At 45.8% G+C, this 16,867-nt stretch overlaps 2 protein-coding genes across 2 annotated transcripts in view; one reads left to right on the top strand and one right to left on the bottom strand.

Moving 5' to 3' along the window:
• CROT (carnitine O-octanoyltransferase) overlaps positions 1-8,199 on the bottom strand; it is a 35,158-nt gene extending 26,959 nt beyond the window's left edge. The window contains exons 1-2 of the mRNA XM_074945985.1: positions 8,066-8,199; positions 5,717-5,840 (exon numbers count right to left, since the gene is read on the bottom strand). Of these exons, the coding sequence (XP_074802086.1) occupies positions 5,717-5,831 (115 nt within the window). The 5' untranslated portion in view covers positions 5,832-5,840; positions 8,066-8,199. The remainder of the gene's footprint in view (positions 1-5,716; positions 5,841-8,065) is intronic.
• OLAH (oleoyl-ACP hydrolase) overlaps positions 1-16,867 on the top strand; it is a 114,928-nt gene that overhangs the window by 44,561 nt on the left and 53,500 nt on the right. The gene's annotated exons all lie outside the window — the stretch shown is intronic.

The following is a 16,867-nucleotide window of genomic DNA, read 5'->3' on the forward strand; positions in this document are numbered from 1 at the left end:
CATTTTTAGTATGCTAGAAAATAGAAAATGACAGATTACTTATTTACTAGATAACTTTTTGCTCATGATTTGTGTCAAGCTGCATTAAGATGGTAAAACTGGAATATAATTAAACACACAACACAGCATAAAATTTATTTTTATTAAACGAAACAAGACTCTAATGCAGCGCATGACCTGTTGTGCCATATTCATAAAGCTTGACTTCAAAAGTTAAATATTTTCCCCCTGATTCTTTCATTAGAAAAAGTCTTTAACCTTGAGCCTTTAACGCAAAGTTTTTGATGGAGGCTTATGGATTCAGCATATATATTTTATTTTAAATGTTTTACAAGATTATAAGTAGCATAGGCATTAACATTTTGTATTAAATTTAGATTTCATTTTAAACAGGTTTATTGTTAAAAAGAAAAAATTAAATTAAAAAAAAAATTTTTATTATAATTTTTGTATCTACCCTATCTCCAGACCTGAGAGCTAAAGAGCCAGGACTGCAGGCTGAGAGCTGTAACAGACACACATTTTGTGCAACTCAAGCATAGAAAGGGACCCATGTCTATATGTGCATGGAGTTCATTGCAGGATCAGGACCTTAAGCTGCATCTTTCTCTCGAAGTCTTATCATACTAGATTGATAAATATACCTATGTTGTTTGACCTTTTGGGATTTATGTGGGTGTGAGGGTAAACAGTTGAACGAACCTCATTAATAATGTTGAGACCTGTCAAGTTAAATGCAGGGCTGCATGTACAGTTCAAGAGCAAAAGTGTGTAAAACTCTCAGAGCTTTAATTCAGGTATGCTTTATTTATTAATTTGGAGAGATAGGTTTGATTTACAAAGTTCAGTTGTACAAAATCACAGCACATTTTTAATTCCAGTCAACTGCACTAGAGGTAGAAAATAAAGTGGGGTTATTTTTGCAACAAATAAATGTTTGAGACACTTTTTTTAAAGAAAAAACAATATACCCATTAATTTAGCGCTCTGCATCAAAAAGAGTGACATAATAGCCTTAGACTTAGACCTTAGCTAGGCCCAGCTACATCACTCAGGGCTGTGAAAAATGTCACGCCCTATGTGATGTAGTTAAGCTGCCCTATCCCCCACCGTAGACTAAGCTAAACTGGTGGAAGAAATCTTCTGTCAACCTAATATCACCTCTCAATAGGGTAGATTTACTACAGTGACATTGTAGTAGTGTCTATATATACTACAGTGGTGTAGCTGGAGCACGGCAGCTGTGCTGCTGTAGCATTTGTAGTATAGATATACCCTCAATTAACCATAGCAACGTAGGGCTTCTCTTCATTGCAGCAGTCAGCTTGAGTTAGTATACTCAAGTTACTTCACTCAAGCTACCCTAGCTCAAGTGAAGGTGATCACACAAAACAACATTTGAGCTACATAGTGATTTGATTAGTAGAATGATTGCATTAGCAGCTGATGAGTTGTAACTTGAGCAGCTGCATTTCCACTGCTTTACAAGCTAGAGTAGGGTGGGCAAACTTTTGCTCACAAAATTGGGGTTGGGGTATGGGAGGGGGTGAGGGCTCTGGTTGGAGGTGCAGGCTCTGGGCTGGGGCCAGAAATAAGGAGTTCAGCATGCGGGAGGGGGCTCCAGACTGGGGTAGGGGTGCGGGCTCTGGGGTGGGGCTGCAAGCTCTGGCGTGGAGCTGGGGATGAGAGGTTTGGGGTGCAGGAGGGTGCTCTGGGCTGGGACCAAGGGGTTTGGAGGGAAGGAGGGAGATCAGGGCTGGGGCAGGCGGTTGGGGCAGAGGCTCAGGGGTGCAGGCTCCGAACGGCACTTACCTCAAGCGGCTCCCAGAAGCAGCGGCATGTCCCTTCTGCAGCTCCTACATGGAGGCATGGCCGGGCGTCTCTGCACGCTGCCCCATCCCCAGGCACCACCCCGTAGCTCCCATTGGAGTGCCAGAGGGGGCCATTGGAGCACGTAGGAGCCGGAGCGAGGCCATGCTGCAGCTTCCAGGAGCCACATGGAGCAGCCCCCGACCCTGCACCCCGGCTGGAGTGCCAGAGCGGGGCCCTGCCACGGCTTCTGGGAGCCGCGGGTGCAGAGCACCGGAGTGGGACAAGCCCCAGCTTCCACTCCCCAGTGGGAGCTCGCAGGCCAGCTTAAAACAGCTCACGGGCTGGATCCAGTCCAAGGGCTGTAGTTTGCCCAATGCCCACCCTTGAGCTAAAGCATCAGAAGAACTCTAACTTCAGCCCACCTTCCGAGAGTATGTTTATATTGCAATAAAACACCTGTGGCTGCCCCAAGTCATCTGACTCAGGCTAGAGGGGCTATAAAATTGCAGTGTAGAGGTTTAGGCTCCGAGCCCAGGCTCTGGGACTCTGAAGGGGAAGGGTAAGCCTGAATCAGCTGACAGGGGCTAGCCACAGGTGTTTTATTGCAGTGTAGACATACCCTGTGAGTGTCTCTACACTGCATACTAACCCCAGGCTCTGACTCAGGTTTGAGCCCAAGTCTCACTTCTATTCACATGCAAATCAATCTGGCTCAGGTCCTAGGACCCTGCTAGAGGATTTATGTCAGAGTCTGAGTCCCGCTGTGACTTGGGTCCAACCCCTGTCATTTTGTAGTATGGATGTGGCTTAAGCTGCAGACCTGAGTCAGAAAGTCTGTGTAGTGCAGTCTGGATGTGTTAGTATGGCTATGAGACACAGGTCCAGCAATTGTAAAACCAAGGTTACAATACAACATGAACACTCAAGTCCACAAGCCTGGGCCCTACAGTCTTGGGTTCACGACACAATGTAAACAAACCCCAACAGGCTAGCATGTTCAGGCTTAAAGCACTGCTTTAGTGGAGCTAGAAACTTGTGTGTGTATATGGATGGGAGTCAGGTTAGGGGCAAAACTCATATCTTGAGCTAACAATGCAGGGAAGACACAGCCATAAGGGGCAAGATCCTGCAACCACAAAACCAACTGGGACTTTTCCACTGATTTCAGTGGGAGCAGAATTGGATGCAAAGTGAGTTTGGGGATTTGGGCACAGATCCACAAAGGTACATGGAGGCCTTAGTCTGAGTTTTAGGCACCACTGCATCCACAAAACTCTTGCTCAGCTATCATCTAACCTTGCTCGGTGCCTACATTTCTGATATAAAAGTTCCTTAGGTGCCTAAGTTTCTGCCTCTGAGCACATGCACTGCTGCCTCATTCTAGGCATGCAGATGCTTATCTCCTCCCAAAGCCCCGGTGCAATCTATGAACTGGGGGTGAGGCAGGCTTCTGCCTATTTCATCCGAGGGCCCCAATCCAGTAGGTGTGCTTAGAAGACGCCTACCAGATCAGGTCCCACTCCAAATCCAGCCACCAGAGGAGGTGGTTCCATCACCACCCACCTTACAACTTTTAGCCCACTGGATACAGCGTTCACCTGGGATGAGGGAGTCCCAGGTTCAATAGCCATCTTGAACAAAGGCCTCCCAAACTTCTCAGAAGAGTGTTCTAACCCCTGAGCTATGGGATAGTCTCTCAGTTTCTCCTGTTGAAGCTGTTTCATTTTGGATAAATACTTAGAGTCACGGAAGTGAGGGGGGAGAAAGAATGAAGGACTCTATAGCCTAGTGGCTAGGGCAGCTGCTTGGGTTGTGGGAGACCCAGGGGCCACTCCAACTGCTCTCATTATTTTGCAGCTGTTCTACTGTGTATAAATAATGAAAGAGTGAATGGAGCAAGGGAATTGGACTCTGGTTTTCCCACAACCCAGGCTAGAATGTCATTCTCTCTCTCGCCTAATGACTAATTATTTATCCAAAGTGGAACAGCTTCAACAGGAGAGACTGAAGGAGACCCATACCAGAATATATCATAGCTAAGTGTGAGAGATCCCTGTTCAAATCCTTTTTCTCCATCAAGCAGAGGGGAAGCTGAACCACCTGTTTCTCCTACATCCCAGGTGAGTGCTCTAACCACTGGGCTAAAAGTTATAAGGTGGGCATCTCCTCCTCCAGCCATTTTGGGTAAGGGAGGCAGGTACCTAACTCATTCTCACAAGAAATGGCTTAGACTACGGGCGGGTAAACTTTTTGGCCCGAGGACCACATCGGGTTTCCAAAATTGTATGGAGGGCCGGTTAAGAGAGGCTGTGCGTCCCCAACCAGCCAGGTGTGGCCCGGCCCCCGCTCCCATCCAACCCCCGATCTCATTCCTGACTGCCCCCCGCCGGACCCCTGCCCCATCCACCCCTACCTGTCCCCTGACCACCCCGGACCCTCCAGCCCTGACTGCCTCCCGCCACCCCATCCAACCCCCCCCTCATTCCTGACTGCCCCCCCCAAGACCCCTGTCCCCATTCAACCCCCATGTTCCCTGCTCCCTGACCGCCCCAACCCCTATCCACACCCACGCCCCCTGACCACCACCCTGAACTCCCCTGACCTCTATCCAACTCCCCCGTTCCCTGCCCCCTTACCACGCTGCCTGGAGCACCGGTGGCTGGCGGTGCTATAGCTGCGCCACCCAGAGCACCAGGACAGGCAGCAGTACCATCCTGCTGAAGCCAGCAACGCCACCACGCAGCACATAGCACCGGGTCAGGCTGCAGCTCTGCAGCTCCACTGCCTGGCAAGAGCTCACCACGCAGAGCATTGCGCCAGCGGCACAGTGAGCTGAGGCTGCAGTAGAGGGAGGACAGCGGGGGAGGGGCCAGGGGCTAGCCTCCCAGGCCAGGAGCTCAGGGGAAGGGCAGAAGGGTCCCGCAGGCCGGATGTGGCCCGCGGGCCATAGTTTGCCCACCTCTGGCTTTGACGTTTAAGCCACCTGACTTGAAGAGAAGGATTCCCAGCCATGGATCACAAGTAGAAATAGTTGCCTAAATCCAAGCTGCAGAGGGGCACCTATTTCCTGAGAGAGACGGGAAATCTCCTGTTAGCTAGTTTTTGTGGATCCCATTCCAAGGTGTCTATCTTTCTCAATTCATTGTATAGGGAACCTAGTGTCCTAACTCAGGCTCTGTGAATTGCACTGTAGTTCCTGTGATTATTTTTTTTTTAGGTGTCTAAAAGTTAGGCTTTGCACTGCTCAGTGCCACAGTACTTGATCCCTCTGTGGATCTAGGAATTACGGCATAATGTTTGTTTCTGGCTGGGTATAGCTGTCATAGCCCCACCTCCAAGGTAGTTGCTTGAGTAAAGTTTTTCCATTACAGGTGGGTTAGCAGGAGAAATTGAAGTAATTGCAAAGGTTGCAAGGAAAAATTCAGAAGTCTCAGAATTCTGGGAGTGATTTAAAGGACAGAATTATTTAGAAAGAAACCACATATAGACAGCTCATTCCTATATCTGCAACTTGTTTACTATATAAGAGTCTGACATGATAGAAGCCTATGATTTAGGAATCAGCCAATTCCATTTGGCATAAAACAAAAGAAGAGCTTATTCATATTTGTGTTGTCCCTGCCACCTTTTCCTTTGTGATATTTTGTTTACTAGATGGTAAGTTCTTTTGGGCAGGAGCCTTGCCAAGTCAGATTTTTCAAAAGACCCAAGCAGACTTTTGGAGCTGTATAAATAACAGTAATAAAAAATTGTATTTACAAATGTGAAAAATGCCTTGAAATCTTTGTTTATATGGGGACGCTGGACAAACAAAGGCAGCCACAAGCAAACAAACACCTATTTCCAACAATTTTTGGACCTCTCTAAAAGAGAAAAGTTTATTAAGTGACTATAACAGCTATACCTGCATCGAGGTATCTCTTTAAAGATTCATCAAGAGTAGGAACTGGCAGCGAAGGAAGAGAATTCTGGTACTGGAACGTTCTCTCTTCACAGGATTCAAACACTTGGTTTTCCATGATGTGGATCTGAAGCAAAATAATATTTATGAAGCCTGAATTAGATAGAATGCTTACGTATTCCCACTCCACTTTTATCTATTTTGCTTGGCTCTCTGCCTCTTATATTGTAAAACAGAATTACAGAAATGTAGGGACCTAGAAGAAGTCACTAAGCCCAGCTCCCTTCGCTAAGGCAGGACATATCTAATAGAGAAACCAACCAAGACAATGATACAAAGCCAGAAAAGTCTCTTGGTGGCACAACACTCAGAATTGGGGGAGGAATGCCCAAAACCAGATGGAGGCTTGGAGGCTGTTTACCATTCCTCTGGTTACATCTCAGTAACTCAAACGCAGAGCCCTGTTGTTTTGCTTTTCAGGAGTATTGAATTGTCCAGTGGGTGCTTCAGTAATGAAATATGTAAGCAGTTAAATTTTAGAGGCTAGAAATGTATTTCAGGAAAGATGGAAAGCATCTAGCACTTACCCTTTGTGTTCATAATTCATATTAGTCTGTTTACAGTCAGATATTGATGAACTGTTCATTACTGATTTTTGCAGTTTTACAGTCTAAACACCATCCATAACATTTTATATTTTTTAAAAACAAGATATTGTTTTTTAAATGTGCACGTAACAAATACCTTTTTGCTATAACCTTTGTACTACTGTAATTCCTTTATTATAGTGTTATGTCACACTTCGGCTTGATCAGCACTATCAAATTATGTTTGTATAGCTATATCGCTTAGGATTTTCCACACCTGAGTGACGCATTTATACCAACCTAACTCTGGGTGTAGAAAGCACTATGCCAATGGGAGGGCTACACCCACATGGACATAGCTACCCACTCTGGGAAGGTGGGGGTGGATTACCTCTGTGGATGGGAGCGGCCCTCCCATGGGCATAAATAATGTCTTCACTGAAGTGCTACAGCCACGCAGCTGCAGCCTTTTAACTACAGACAAGCCCTTAGACCAGAGGCGAGCAAACTACAGCCCGTGGGCCACATCCGGCCCACAGGACCATCCTGCGGGGCCCCTGAGCTCCCAGCTGGGGAGACTAGCCCCCCGGCCCCTCCCACGCAGCAACACCAGCACTCTGGCCTGCCGCTCCTGCCCGGCAGCGTGGGCAGTGTGGCTGGCTCCAGCGGGACTGCAAGCTCCTGCTGCTCTGAGCAGCATTGGGGGGGGAGGGGGGTTTGGATAAGGGACAGGGTGTCCTAGGGGGCAGTCAGGGGAAAGGGGGCAGTTGGATAGGCGTGGAAGTCCTGGGGGGGCCTGTCAGGGGGCGGGACTGTGGATTGGGGGCAGGGCACTCAGGGGACATGGGGGGTTGGATGGGGTGGGGTCCTGGGGGGGCTTTCAGGGGCTGAGGGTGTGGATAGGGGTCAGGGGGCACTCAGGGGACAAGGAGCAGGGGGTGGGTAGATAGGGGGTGGGGTCCCGGGAGGGGGCGGTCAAGGGACAAGGAGCAGGGGGAGGGTTGGATGGGTCGGGGGTTTTGAAGGGGGCAGTCTGGGGGTGGGAAGTGGGAGGGGGCAGTTAGGGGGCAGGGGCCAGGCTTCTTGGGGAGGCACAGCCTTCCCTACCCAGTCCTCCATACAGTTTCGCAACCCCAATGTGGCCCCCGGGGCCAAAAAGTTTGCCCACCCCTGCCTTAGACTGTGAAGCGCTGGGGGCTGTGGCCTGCTCCTTGTACTAGTCTGCAAACAGCAGGCACACCTAAGCACGGAACAAACAAGGAATCACACTCAACGGCGCCTCAGCCTAGCCCGGGCACAGGACGGGGTTCGCAGACTGGCAGCGGGGAGGGGACATTAGCATTACTCAGTGTGTTCCTGGGCCTGTGGCGAGCCAGACGGAGCTCCCCCGTCCCAGCGGCCCTGGGGTAGTTTAGCGGGGGCAGCTGTGGGCGAGGTGCTGGGAGACCAGGGCACGCTGGGCGAGTTTCTAAGAGCTTTGCCCCAGCGGTTGTTTCGGGCACGGTCCCCCGGCCCAGGCACGCGCCGCTCAAGGGTGAGTACGTGCAGGCCGCTCGCTACGCCCGGCCCTGGCCTTTCCGCCCCCCAGGCTCCCTCCCCGGGGCCCATCCCGCGCTGCGGACGGCAGCCGTGCCCGAGGGGGGGGTCTGGCCTTACAGCCCTGCCGGCGGGAACTGCGAACGGGACTTTGGGGGCTGCCCGGTTCGCGCCGCAGGCCCCGGGCAAGGGTCCCTCCCGCCCCAGCGGGCCCACGGCCCGAGCTCACCTCGCCCCTGCGCGCCCGCCGCCCCGGCCGCCCTGCAGCCGCACAGTGACGCGGAGCGCAGGAGCAGCAAGCACCGCCAAGGCCTCGCCCTGCTCAGCCTAGGCGGGGCCGACGGGAGGGCTGTGCACCGCGTCCTGTGCAACGTCCCTGAAACGCCGCCGCCTCTCCCCAAAGCTGCCGTCCCAGCGATTTCCCTGCACCCTCCCCCCATTGGGGTGTTTACCCCCCCCCCCCGAATTTCCCTAACTCCGCGCCCAAGTTTTGTGAACTACTTACCTGCAGTGTTGCCAATGTAGTGATTGGAAATTTGAATTGAAAATGAAACATTAATACACACTTTAACAACACATACAGTGTATCATAAAATACATGCATCTGAAAAAGTATCATAGATTTGAGAAGTATGAACATAGACTAGTTCCTTGTACAGCTGTTTATGACAATGTCAGTGCATTCATTTCGGTGATGTTGGTCAACCTAATAATTTCAAATTATGATTTGTAAGCAACGTCTAATTTAGCTCTCCCTGACAGCTAGTGATGGGCTGGGGGGAAAGGCTTCAGGACCAGATTGTATTTACATTCACATCTAATCTACCTAGGTATCCAAAACAGAGCTGTGTTGCCCCAGTGATAGATTTTGGCTGGGGTTGGGTTACAAATCACTTGGGGGGGGGGCAGTTGTAATGAAATGTTATTCTTAATGTATGAGTAAAGGGCAGTAGAACTGTATTTAGCCTGTACTGATTGAGGGCATCCAGAGAGAAAGGGTGAGGACAGGTGTTTTGCTTGATGGTCTGCCTGAGTCACCAGTACTATTAGAGCTGCCCCTCTCCACTGTTTAAAGACAGAGCTGATTAGGCCCCATAGATAGTCTTTTGTTTTGTTAAGTGATCACTGCAGCTGAAATCACTGATAATCAGGTCTAAGTGCTAAGTAGGACAGTTTTTAGAGTATCAGCTGTGTTAGTCTGTATTCACAAAAAGAAAAGGAGTACTTGTGGCACCTTAGAGACTAACAAATTTATTTGAGCAGAAGCTTTCATGAGCTACAGCTCACTTCATCGGATGCATTCAGTGGAAAATACAGTGGGGAGATTTATATACATAGAGAACATGAAACAATGGGTGTTACCATACACACTGTAATGAGAGTGATTCACTGTAATGAGCGTGATTCACTGTGATCACTTAAGGTGAGCTATTACCGGGGGGACACGACCTTTTGTAGTGATAATCAAGGTGGCCCATTTCCAGCAGTTGACAAGAACATCTGAGGAAGGGGGAGGGAGGGAATAAACATGGAGAAATAGTTTTACTTTGTGTAATGACCCATCAACTCCCAGTCTCTATTCAAGCCTAAGTTAATTGTATCCAGTTTGCAAATTAATTCCAATTCAGCAGTCTTTCATTGGAGTCTGTTTTTGAAGTTTTTTTGTTGAAGAATATTGTATTCAGAATATTGCAGAGAGCCCCACCAAAGGCCAAAACCCAGCACCCATTTTTCACAAGGGAGTAGACTTTTGAAAGCTGCAGTTCAATTCTTAGGAACAGAAGAATTTCCACCCCAGAATATACCTAAGGTCCAGCTAGTCGGCTTTTTTGTCTCCAACAGTAGCCATTACTGCATGTTATAGAGGAAGGCAAGAAACACAAACAAATTTTTAAAACTCCCACAAATGCATCCAATTATGCATTATTATCCTGGGCAGGGATGGGATTTCTTCTTTGTGAATGTGACACAGCCCTTGAAAATGCAGCAGGAGAGCAGCACTGTGAGATGTCTCTTTAACCAGCTGTGTATGCTTTCAATGAAAGAAATCACAGAACCCATGACTCCCCATAGCAAACCACTGGTCCACTGGACAGTGTTTCTGTGGAAGAGACGGCCCAGTCTGCACTAGCAGCGAGGTTCCACCACTGAGAGCTCAGCTAAAATCACTGAGAGCTGATGGAACCTTAAGAGACCAACTCACAGAGGTCACAGTGGCAGGTGGCAGCAGAAGGTGACGGCTCAGGGCCATTGGCAACAGAGCGATGGAGTGAACGGTGGCACAACGAACAACAATGGCCAGAGCGAACAGTGAGCAGCTGGAGGAATGAGCAAGGTGCCTTCTTGCCCCCAACCTGCGAGATGAACTCATGTGAAAGCACCTCTGAACTCTGAGTCTCCACTGTCAAGGACAACACCGGTGAGTGTTAATGAGGCTGTTAAGAATGTTGGAGACACAGCACAGTTCATATGAACAAACATGGCCGTGGCATCATACTTCCTATTTAAGCAAGAGATACCACACACTACAAACACAAACATTGGAGGCCAATGTTAAGTGCATTGTCACTTGTTCATCCTGAAGTTGAACACTGGTTCCAAACAAGACCAGCAGATGCTCACTATCTTTCTGCAAGAAACTCAACTGACTGTCTAGAAGCATGCGGTGCAACAGTGAAAGACTCAACAGTTGAAAAAGTGAAGAACTCTCTCACCACATTCAAAAAATTTGCATACATGGCTGATGAATGCACCAATGCAAATGGTCATCAAGTATTAAGTCATTGTGTACTGTTAAGGAAAAGTTAGCATATGTGCATATGTGACTCCATTTTGGTTTGGGGCCCACCATTGTCATCTTGATGTCAGTCGTAGGCCAGTAGATGCATTTCTAGATGTTCAAGTTATAGAAGACAGATTGGCTGCATCTGTGACAACCTACATCTTAGAAGAGTTAAATGCTTGTCAGTGGGACCCCAGACAGATGGCTGCTTGTGCATTTGATGGAGCTGTAAACTCTGGAAGACATGGTGGAGTATAAGCTTTGCTCAGAGAAAAGTGTAACCCTAGTCTCTCCTACATACACTGCAGAGGCCATTTACTCCAACTAGCGCTAATACAAGCTGCAGACTCTTCAAAAGACATTTAAAAAAGCTATACATTCAATGTCTTCATTATATTCTTTTTTCAGCAAGAGTCCAAAAAGACTGAATATCTTGGAAAATATAGAAGATAAACTGGGACTGAAGTTCAAATTAGTTCAACCTGGGAAAACCCTCTGGCTTTCTCATGAGTGATCCTTGGCTGTTGTCTTAAAATTACTCCAGCCATTATTACTGGCTTTGGAAAGTATCTGCCAAGATGGGATGGATCTAAGTAGTGAGCCTGGTGAATTACTTTTGCTTCTACCTTCGGAGAAGTCTCTTGCCATTCTCTCTCTTGTAAGTCTACTGTTGAAACCACTTGGGTCATTAAACAATGCCATCCAGCAGTAAAAATCCTCAGTTATTGTAAATATTGGTGTGCACACCACCAGCTCTATTGAGCTAGGCATTTCTATTAGGTTAACCAGACCTGCTGGCCTCTGGGAAGGTAGCAGGGGAAAGTGCATAAATTACGCTAAGATTACTAAAAACGATCAGGTTAACCAGACCTGCTGGCCTCCGGGAAGACAGCAGGGGAAAGCAGGTTAACCAGACCTGCTGGCCGAAGGTAGCAGGGGAAAGCGTATAGATTAAGCTACGATTACTAAACCTAAGTCCTATTGTTCACTGAGGTATCAGGGGCAGCAAGAAGGCCTAAGGGGCAGGCTAAGCTACTCGCTGGAATAAGGAGTAGCAGGTTCAGAGAATCTAGGCTGTGTCACTCGCTGACCTGTGCCAGGTGTGACAAGGAAATTTGATAAGCTACGATTTCAGAATCTAGGCTGTGTCACTTGCTAAGTAATACCAGGAGTGACAAAGAGATTGAAATATCCGTGTTAAGATGTTTAAAAGAAAAACAGGGTAAGCCAGTACCAGAGGGAGGAATGGAGTCAGAAGGAACTCCAACCTCACCTTTTGTTAAAAAAATTACACCTTTTAAACAAATCCTTCAAAAATTTGGGCACAGTCCTTGGACTAAACAAGCCCTAGCTGATGTCTGCACTATTTCGGACCTAGAGGATAGATTGGCTCAGTATATCCTCATATTCAAACCTTCTAGTGCTGCCAAAAGAGATGCAACAGCAATTTGGTTGTTGTGGGAGGCATGTAAGGATTCTTACCTCTGCTTGTCTTCATGTAAAGAGTAAAAGACAGCAGACGATTGGAAGGTGCTGGCTACAAATACCCAAAGTCAGCTAAAAATTGTGAAAGAGACACTCCAGGAATGCAAAAAGAGAGAGAGATTCCTGGCAGACCAAGCTAAAGCCTCTGAGAAAATTGAAAGAGAGAATTATGTGCTCCAAGGTATGGTAAAGAAATTAACCTTGAAGCAGGGCAGAGCACCTGCAAATCATAGTCGTTGTGAATCACTAATTAAGAGTCTGAGACAAAAATTGGGCTTTGCCTCTAAACAGGTAGTAGCCATTACAGTAGATGAAGGGGGAGAAGGTCCTATGTACGGCACCCCCAGGCATAATTACAAAGAGAAAAGAGAGTGAAAAAGTTAACTCTGCAGAGACTGGAGGGAATTAAGCAGCTAAACTTTGTGAAAATGTTAAAAAGGAAAAGTGTTAGAGCATTCTTGGTTTCTTTGCAGCCATTCTGAAGGAAAAATGGGCCCTTTTCCAAAGGAATGTCTGTAAATTAGCCAGGCAAAAATAAACTATCTGATTAAAATCATTTGACTGGACAATTTAGTCAAATTTGCTAAAAGAACTTAAGAGGGTTCTATTGGAACTTAACTGCCTCAAATGTATAAAGGGAATGTAAGATGTAAAAAACAGAGCAGTGTGGAAGGGATGTTAAGGAAAAGAAAATGTGTATGTATCTATCTGTGTGTGTATAAATATGTAAAGTTTTAAGGACCAGTTGGTTTTGTTTTTGTTTTAAATAATGCCATTAAAAATCCATTTGACTCTTTAATTCAAAGTTGCAAAACTGACAGACCTTTTTGCTAGACACAGGTAATTAGTGTTGTTTAGCTTTGGGATTTGGCATTTAACCCTTAAAAGGTAACTCAATGCTTTACAAAATTTAAAATGCTTTTAAGTTGTGGCTGCAGCAGGGCGGTCAAAATCAGGAGAATAGAAGAAAAAATTCTGGATTCTTTTTGTTTGTTTTGTTTTTGCAACAAAATAGCAGATGAGAGCTGTAGTAAAAATAAATAAATAAGAAATTGAAAAAGACAGTGCCCCTCTGAAGCAACAGCAGGGGTGAGGTGCACAAAACAAAAAGACAGGTTTCAGAGTAGCAGCCATGTTTAGTCTGTCTTCGCAAAAAGAAAAGGAAGACTTGTGGCACCTTAGAGACTCACAAATTTATTTGAGCATAAGCTTTCGTGAGCTACAGCTCACTTCATTGGATGCATTCAGTGGAAACACTGAGTCTTAAAATGGCTCTGAGTAATCAGACTGTCACTTTGATAAAGCTACATGAAAACTCTATAAGCAAAAAAAGAAATAGTTACACCTTATGTAAAAATTGATATGGATAATGTTATAGAAGTTAAACTATGGAAGGAATGAGCATTTTCCCCAGAACATGTGCAGGGTATATTGTAGAAGGGGCAAAATAAATGCAAACATACATGCTACTTAATTAAAATGCTATTAGGGCTCCAAAGGGAGCCATAATAAGTTGGGTTTTCTTTTTCAGATTGCTGTGTGTTTTGGAAGCAGAAGTTAAAAAAGTAATCAAAACTCTGGTGAAAGTTGATTGTGTTCCTTTTAAGATAGAGTCTCTGAGCTGCTGATGGCTTTAAATCCAAAAGCAGGAAGCATCTGTGAAAATGCAAATTACCTAAATGATAAAGGAAGGAAAGAACTAGCAGCACAAAGGAGCTGCAGATAAAGGACATACCTGGTCAGCAAACAAATTTGTTTAAATAAAAGGCATGGTATAACAAGATAATTTTAATAAATTTAATGATGATAAGTACCCCTATAACAATGTTTAGTGTGTATGATTTTTGGAAAAATCCTTTAAGGTCATATGGTAATGTTGCCGGCGGCAGCCTCAAGTCCCATCTGGGGTGCCAAGAACTGTTGCCGGCACAGAGTGCCCGAGGCAAGCAACAGTTGGGTTCGTTGCCCTGTGTGCGTCGTGCCAATGACCACAACGGGGTGGAGAAGCAGAGAGTTTTATTTGAAGCTTCAAATAGGGCGCAGGGAAACTGAGCTGTCTCAAATCCTGCAGCCCCGCATGCAGATTGCAGTATACATTTATACCTTTGCCTACTTCACTACACAAGCTTATGCAACTAATTACCTGTTGCCCCGTACAATACCGTAGGCAATCAGATAAGCAGCCAGTGTTTTTCCTCAGTAGCATTGCCCGAGCCTTGCCTTACTTGGGTCTATTTGTTACTAGTTTGTGCTAAACATGTCTGCCTTATCTATACGTTTCCCAGGCCGAAGCTGGCCTTGGCTAGCGAGCCATGTGCAAACCTGTCTGTTTGTGTGCTAGCTTCCTCATAGTTGTGCAGGGTCGCAGAAAGTTCAAGGAGCAGAGGGGCTTCAGTTTGCCTGGGCCTAGAGCAAGAGGGCTTCATCGACACTCGTGGTCTTCCACCCTCCCGAGTTACCTAGAGTAGTGCCCAGTGTCACCAACAGTAATGATGCTTCTCAGCTATTACCTGTAAATAAACTTAAAGCTTAACACAGCAGGAAAAATGTGATAAACTTGGTCTGCTGTATAAGAAGGAAAACTGAGGTACCCCACCTCATGGATTTAATGACTAAACAGTGGGATAATTTCCCCATAACCCTTAAAAGATAGAAGCCATTGAAACCTGGCCTGCCTATAGAACAAAAACGGGAAAATATGGGGGTAATTCCTCTGTTTTGCCTGCAATCAGCAAGGGTATTTGTAAAAGAAATATTTTAAGCAATAATCTGCCATCCCAAAAAGGGGTAGAAACATGTTCTTTTGTCTTTCAGAAAATCAGGAAAAGCTGATGCCAGCTGAAGAACAACCCAACACCATGAATCTACTGTCACAATAAAAATTGTGTTTTGTGTTCTATGTTTTGTCTTGTCTTGTTGCTAGCACTGTTGTGTGTTTAAAAAAAAATTAAGCTCTCTGTCCCAGCTACAGGGCAGCCTGATACAAAAACAAGTACATGCCAATGTAGACTTGGTCCAAAATAGTCTGGGTAACCTAAAAGCCTGATGGAATCTTTGGCAATGGCTTAGTAGTACCACATGGCTTATGCATAAGAAAAAATTTAGAAAGAGGAAACTACACAGCCATAGCTATGGGATGCACTGAAATGCAGATACTTGCCCTAGCTACTTTGGAACGTGAAATGTTCTGCGTCATATTGGGAAATATTAAGGATTTGATGCATCTGTTAAAACATTGTTTGACACTTATCAATATGAATGGATGCAATACGTTTCCAGTATTGTAAAATCAGACTTGTTAATGGGAGAAATTGTTGTCAAAATTGCACACCAACAGTCCCTGGAGGCAAAGGTATTGAAGGTTAGCCCACTCCCCATATTACACATGGGATCCTTCTGGCTACCCTGGACCTTGAGCCAGTGGGCTGGGGAGGGAAGGAAACTATTGGACACTAGAGGTTGTACCGAATGGACTCCTCAAAAGTGGGTGTGCCTCACCTTGCCTGTTGCCTCAGAAGATACATCACTAGGATCATGTATGTGGGATGAATTGGAATCACAAACTCAAATTGCCTCACAGTACCTTCTCTTGAATAGGCTACATAGAAAGTGACACTGACGATTATAAGTCTTAGTGTCAAAAGGGGGATTATGTTGGATCATATTAAAGAAGTTCTCTATTAAAATCACAAATGAGTGTGATTCCCCATAGTTTAAATTCCAGGGTATTACTAATTAAGAGGTCTCTTGGTTTTGGTACTGTTTCTCTCCCTCTCTCTGTGAAACTTGCAAGCTGCTAATTGTGTTAGTACATTCTAAGACAGAGTCTGTTCTCAAAGCAATTCTTTGTAACAACAACTACTCACACAGAGAGAGACTCAAAGCAATACTCTGTAACAACAGAAACAGCACCCAGAGACTCCCCGCCCTTTTGTTGTATTCATCTCGCTTTGTTAACAATTGTGATTAAAATAGAGATAGAGGATGTATGTGGATGGATGCTTGGTGTGGATAACTGAATGATCAGGGAGGTGCCAGCCTAAGAATCCAGTGTCCATTGGCTGAAGAAGGCGTCAAGTGAAAATAACCAGAGGACCCCCAGAGGGCAGACTGGAATCCACCCAACAACCTCAAGGATGGGAGAACCAAAGAACAAGATAACATCTGGCAGCACGGAGCCGTCAGGAATGTGTTATCTGCTGATTGATTCAGCGACAGCATGATGAAGCAATTCCCATAGACTGGTATAGGAATAAATTCCTAAAAAAATCGACTCTAGAAAGTGAGAACTTTGGAGTCTGATTCTGCAAACCAACTTCCAGGAGTATCAGATGAGCATCTGACAAAGTTCTGCTCCCTTCTCATGTCCAGGCCACCTGGCCAGTGGCTTGGCATGAGCAACTCTAAGGCTGGTAACTATGATAACAACCTTGCAGAATCTGTGTGTGTGTGTATGAATGAATAAATATGAAATTGAATGGAATGTTATAGCTATAACTAACTGCTTACTATGATTCTTTCTCTATTCACAATAAATGTGGCATTTTGCCTTTTCCCCTTTAATAAGATCCTGCTGGTTTTTATTTTATTGGTATAACATCCAGGCATCTGCTACAACAGTAGTAGATCTTGTCCAGCAATGGAAGCTACATTTGGATCAATCAGAGAGCTATCCATTGAAAAAGTACTGGAAGAAGCAGACTTCAGTCCAGAAGTTGACTAATGAAGGCATTTATATTGAATCCTTAAGTGAAGAGGACAAGA

Source organism: Natator depressus, chromosome 2 (genome assembly GCF_965152275.1).
Source record: "Natator depressus isolate rNatDep1 chromosome 2, rNatDep2.hap1, whole genome shotgun sequence".
Lineage (NCBI taxonomy): Eukaryota > Metazoa > Chordata > Testudines > Cheloniidae > Natator > Natator depressus.